Genomic DNA, 4533 nt, shown 5'->3' with positions numbered 1-4533 from the left:
CGCACGATCTCGGCTCACTGCAATCTCTTCCTCCCAGGTTCAAGTGATTCTCCTGCCTCAGTCTCCCAAGCAGTTGGGACTACAGGCATGTGCTACCACACCCAGCTAATTGTTTTTTTTTTGTTTGTTTTTTGTATTTTTTAGTAGAGATGGGGTTTCACCACGTTGGCCAGGATGGTCTTGATCTCTTGACCTTGTGATCCACCCACCTCGGCCTCCCAAAGTGTTGGGATTACAGACGTGAGCCACCGCATCCGGCCTCTCATGTTATTTTTTGGCATAAAATAACATAAGTTTTTCCAACTTTTTACTTGCTATTAAAGAATTTTAATTTAAAGTCTGTTTTGTGTAGACAGCATATATTTGAATCATACTTTTAAAAATCCATCCCTAGAATCCTGTCTTTTAATTGGATTATCGAATCTATTCACATTTAATGTCATTATTGATATAGTTGGATTATCTTTACTATTTTATGGTTTTCTATACATGTCATGCGTTTTTGGTTCTTTCGTTCTTGTTTACTGCTTTTTTTTTTTTCCAGTAAATGAACATTTTCTAGTGCAATGTTTTAAATTATTTTATTGATTTTTCACTATATTTTTGTTATTGTCATTGTGGGTTTTGTAAGTTTTATCGTATAATTCTTATGTTATCAGAATCTATTTCAGATTTCTCTAATTTCAGTGATAGAAATGTTACTCCTATATACCTTTAGTTTATTTTCCTATATGTGTTTTTTGCTATACATATTTACAGACCAAAAATATAGTAATAATTATACTCTGTATAAATTTATGTATTTCAAGGATGCTGACCGAAGACTAGAGAACAAGTGTGTATATATATGTGTATATATATGTATATATATAACATATATAATTAACCTTATTTGCCATTTTTTATTTACTTGTACAGCTTTGTTCCAACCCTCCCCTTTGTGTTTTTATTGCTAAATATGCTACATCCCCTCTTTTCCTTTCTCCGCCATCGTGGTGTGTTCTTGCCTCCACTTCTCGCCATGTCTTCTCACAAGACTTTCAGGATTAAGCGATTCCTGGCCAAGAAACAAAAGCAAAATCGTCCCATTCCCCAGTGGATTCGGATGAAAACTGGAAATAAAATAAGGTACAACTCCAAAAGGAGACACTGGAGAAGAACCAAGCTGGGTCTATAAGGAATTGCACATGAGATGGCACATATATTTGTGCTGTCTGAAGGTCACGATCACATTACCATATCAAACTGAAAATGTCACCACTCTCTGGAGAGTTCGACGTATTTTCCTCTCTGAATCTATTACGAATGCGTTGGTTAGCTGGGTTCAGTAATAAATATGTGAGGCCTTTCATTTCAAAAAACAAAAATAAATAAATAAATAAATAAATAAATAAATATGCTACATTTCTATATGTTATAGTCTCAACAACAAAATTATACCCATGTTGTTTATATAGATGTTAAAAAATCATTTAAGTAAAATATGCATTTATGCTGTGTTTTATAACTATATAAGTATATATAATTTTACATAATAACTTTTTTCTTTTGAGATGGAGTTTCACTCTTGTTGCCCAGGCTGGAGTGCAGTGGCCCAATCTTGACTTACTATGCCTCCGCCTCCCGGGTTCAAGCAATTCTCCTGCCTCAGCCTCCTGAGTAGCTGTGATTACAGGTGCCTGCCACCATGCCTGGCTAATTTTGTGTATTTTTAGTAGAGATAACAATGTATATAATAAGTTGGGAAGTGTTCCCCTCTTATTTCTTGAAAGCTTGTGAAGATTTGCTATTAAATCTTCTTTAAGTATTTGGTAGAATTCATGAATGAAGCCATCTGAGCTTCAAAAATGTTTGTATGGAAATTTTTTTATTACTGATTTCAGCTCTTTACTTGTTAGGAGTCTTTTTGATTAGTCTGCTTTTCTTGCATCAATTCAGATAATTTGTGTATTTCTAGGAATTTGTTCATCATTTAAGAAATCTGATTTGTCAGTATAAAAATTATACACAGTATTATATTATCTATTGCATTTCTGTAAGGTTGTTAGCAATATCACTTCTTTTATTCCTGATTTTAGAAACTTGATTACATTTTTGGTCAAACTAGGTAAAGATTTTTCAAATGTGTCATTCTTTTCAAAGGACCAATTTTGATTACATTTGATAAGTAATTTTCTTTATTATTTTCCATTTCATTATTTTCCACTCAAATCTTTATTACTTATTTCCTTCTCCTTGCTTTCAGTTTGCTCTCTTTTTTCTTCTAGTGTAAGGTAGAAAGTTAAATTATTGATTTGAGTGTCTTCTCTTCCTCCTTTTTCTTCTTTTTGTTCTCTTCTTCCTTCTCCTCGCTTCTTCTTAATGTTTCAACTATAATTTAACCCCTAACTACCTCTTGATTTCCAAAGCAAACTGCAAAGCTACAGTAAGACAGTACTTGTGTCAGTAAGACACAAGACAGTGTTGCAGTGACATATATACTGTCATAGTGACATATATACTGACATATATATCGATGTTATATAATTGAAAGTCCAAATGTAAATCTGAACACTTACAGTATTGATTTTCAAGACAGGTGTCATGGCAATTCAATGGCGAAGTAATAGTGTTTTCTGCAATTAAAGCTGAGCCTACATGCATGAAGTTGGACCTACATCACATCATATATAAAAGTTAACTTCAAAAAGATAAAAAATCTAAAACTATAAAACTTTTATAAGGTGTTTTAGGAAAAAAACATAGAATTAGAATTAGGCAGTGATTTCTTAGATATGACACCAAAAGCACAGGCAGTGGAATAAAATAAACTGGACCTTATAAAACTTAAGATTATTTATAGATCAAAAACCACAAAAAGTGAAAACATAAACCACAGAATAGAAGAAATTATTTGCAAAACAGGTACTTGATACGTTACTTCTATTCAGAATATACAAATAACCACATAACTCAATAATAAAAGACCAAAAAAAAGGATTAAAATAGACAAATAATTGATTGGACATTCTTTCCAGAAAAATCTATGTACATGTCCAATAAGCACAAAGCACATGGAAAGAAACTGAACACAGTCAGCCATTAATAAAATGCAAATCAAAACTAAAATAATATGCCACTTCACACTCACTAGAATGGCTATAATCAAAAAGATAGATAAAAACACATCTTGGTGGTGTTGTGAAGAAATGAGAACTCTTTTTTTTTTTTCCCACCGGGTAGAGATTATTTCATCATCCAGGTATTAAGCCTAGTACCCACTAGTTATTTTTCCTGATCCTCTCTCTCCTCCAAACCTCTACCCTCTAATAGACCCCAGTGTGTGTTGTTCCCTTCTGTGTGTGCATGTGTTACCATTTAGCTCCCATTTGTAAGTGAAAACATGTGTTTTCACGTTTAGTTTTCTGTTACGGTGCTAATTTTCTAAGGAACAGAAATGAGAATTCTCATACAGTACTGGTGGAAATATAAAAGAATAGCTTCTGAGAAGGTTAAACCTAGCAATTGCACTGCTAGGTGTATCCTCAAGAGAAATTTTTAAAATGCCCATAGAAAAACTTGTGTAGGAATATTCCTAACAGCATGATTTATTATAGTCAAAAGTGAAACTAACCCAAATGCTCATCAACTGATGAAAGGGCAAATAGAATGTGGTATTTCCATACAATAGAGTGTTATCTGCAAAAAAAAAAAAAAAAAAAAAAAAAAAAAAAAAAAAAAAAAGGACTGATGCATGTTATAGGAATAAGCCCTGCAACCACTTATGCTAAATGGAAGAAGCCAATCACAAAAGATGACATATGACATGATTCTATTTACATAAAATGTCCAGAATAACCAAATCTATAGACACAAAAATTAGGTTGGGGATGGTGGGAATGGACGTGACTGTTAGTTGTACATGGTTTCTTGGGGATGATAAAGATGTTCTGGAATTCAATATAGTGATAGTTGTACACTCAATGAATATATGAAAATCATTGAATCGTATGCTTTCAATAGATTATTTGTGTGGTATGTGAATTATATCTCAATTATTTTTTTAAAGAACATGAGAACAAAATGGAGATATAATTTTAGTTTCCGTTATAGAATAAAGACAAACGCTATTTATCTTTTGTCTTGGAATCAAATAAAAACTAGGAGTTAGGGACTAATACGCATTCCTAGATGTGGAGTAATCATGTAAGGCCCATTTTCTGTGTCACTCCAGATGGCATCTCTCAATGTCATTGTCTTCCTATTGCTGAGATAATACTTCAGTCTTAGATGTGTACGACCAAGCCGTAACTCCCCGTCTCCACTCATTACTAAAGCAGAACGAAAGATGTTCTCTAATCCAGCATCTTTCTACAATTTCCCTACAATCTGCTATGCTAAAAATTTGTACCCTTCTCAAGTCCTTTTTTTTTTCTTTTCTTTTTCTTTTCTTTTGAGACGGAGTCTCGCGCTGTCGCCCAGGCCCAGGCCAGAGTGCAGTGGCGCGATCTCTGCGCATTGCAAACTCCGCCCCCCCGGTTCACGCCATTCTCC

General features: G+C 33.6%; 1 protein-coding gene across 1 annotated transcript; it reads left to right on the top strand.

The window, feature by feature from the left end:
• Positions 1–970: 970 nt before the first annotated feature.
• On the top strand, positions 971–1395 carry LOC107000809 (large ribosomal subunit protein eL39). Its single transcript, XM_015151355.3, has one exon. It carries the CDS (start codon positions 1022–1024, stop codon positions 1175–1177), a length of 156 nt encoding a protein of 51 aa, XP_015006841.1. The 5' UTR covers positions 971–1021; the 3' UTR covers positions 1178–1395.
• Positions 1396–4533: the final 3138 nt, after the last annotated feature.

The sequence above is a fragment of the Macaca mulatta genome, chromosome 11, assembly GCF_049350105.2.
Source record: "Macaca mulatta isolate MMU2019108-1 chromosome 11, T2T-MMU8v2.0, whole genome shotgun sequence".
NCBI classification, from domain to species: domain Eukaryota; kingdom Metazoa; phylum Chordata; class Mammalia; order Primates; family Cercopithecidae; genus Macaca; species Macaca mulatta.
Note: the sequence above shows the minus strand (reverse complement) of the source record. Positions and strands in the feature narration are given on the sequence as shown.

Bases quoted from the DNA above. Each gene is read 5' to 3' on its own strand.
- LOC107000809 (XM_015151355.3), top strand. From the start codon at position 1,022: ATGTCTTCTCACAAGACTTTCAGGATTAAGCGATTCCTGGCCAAGAAA.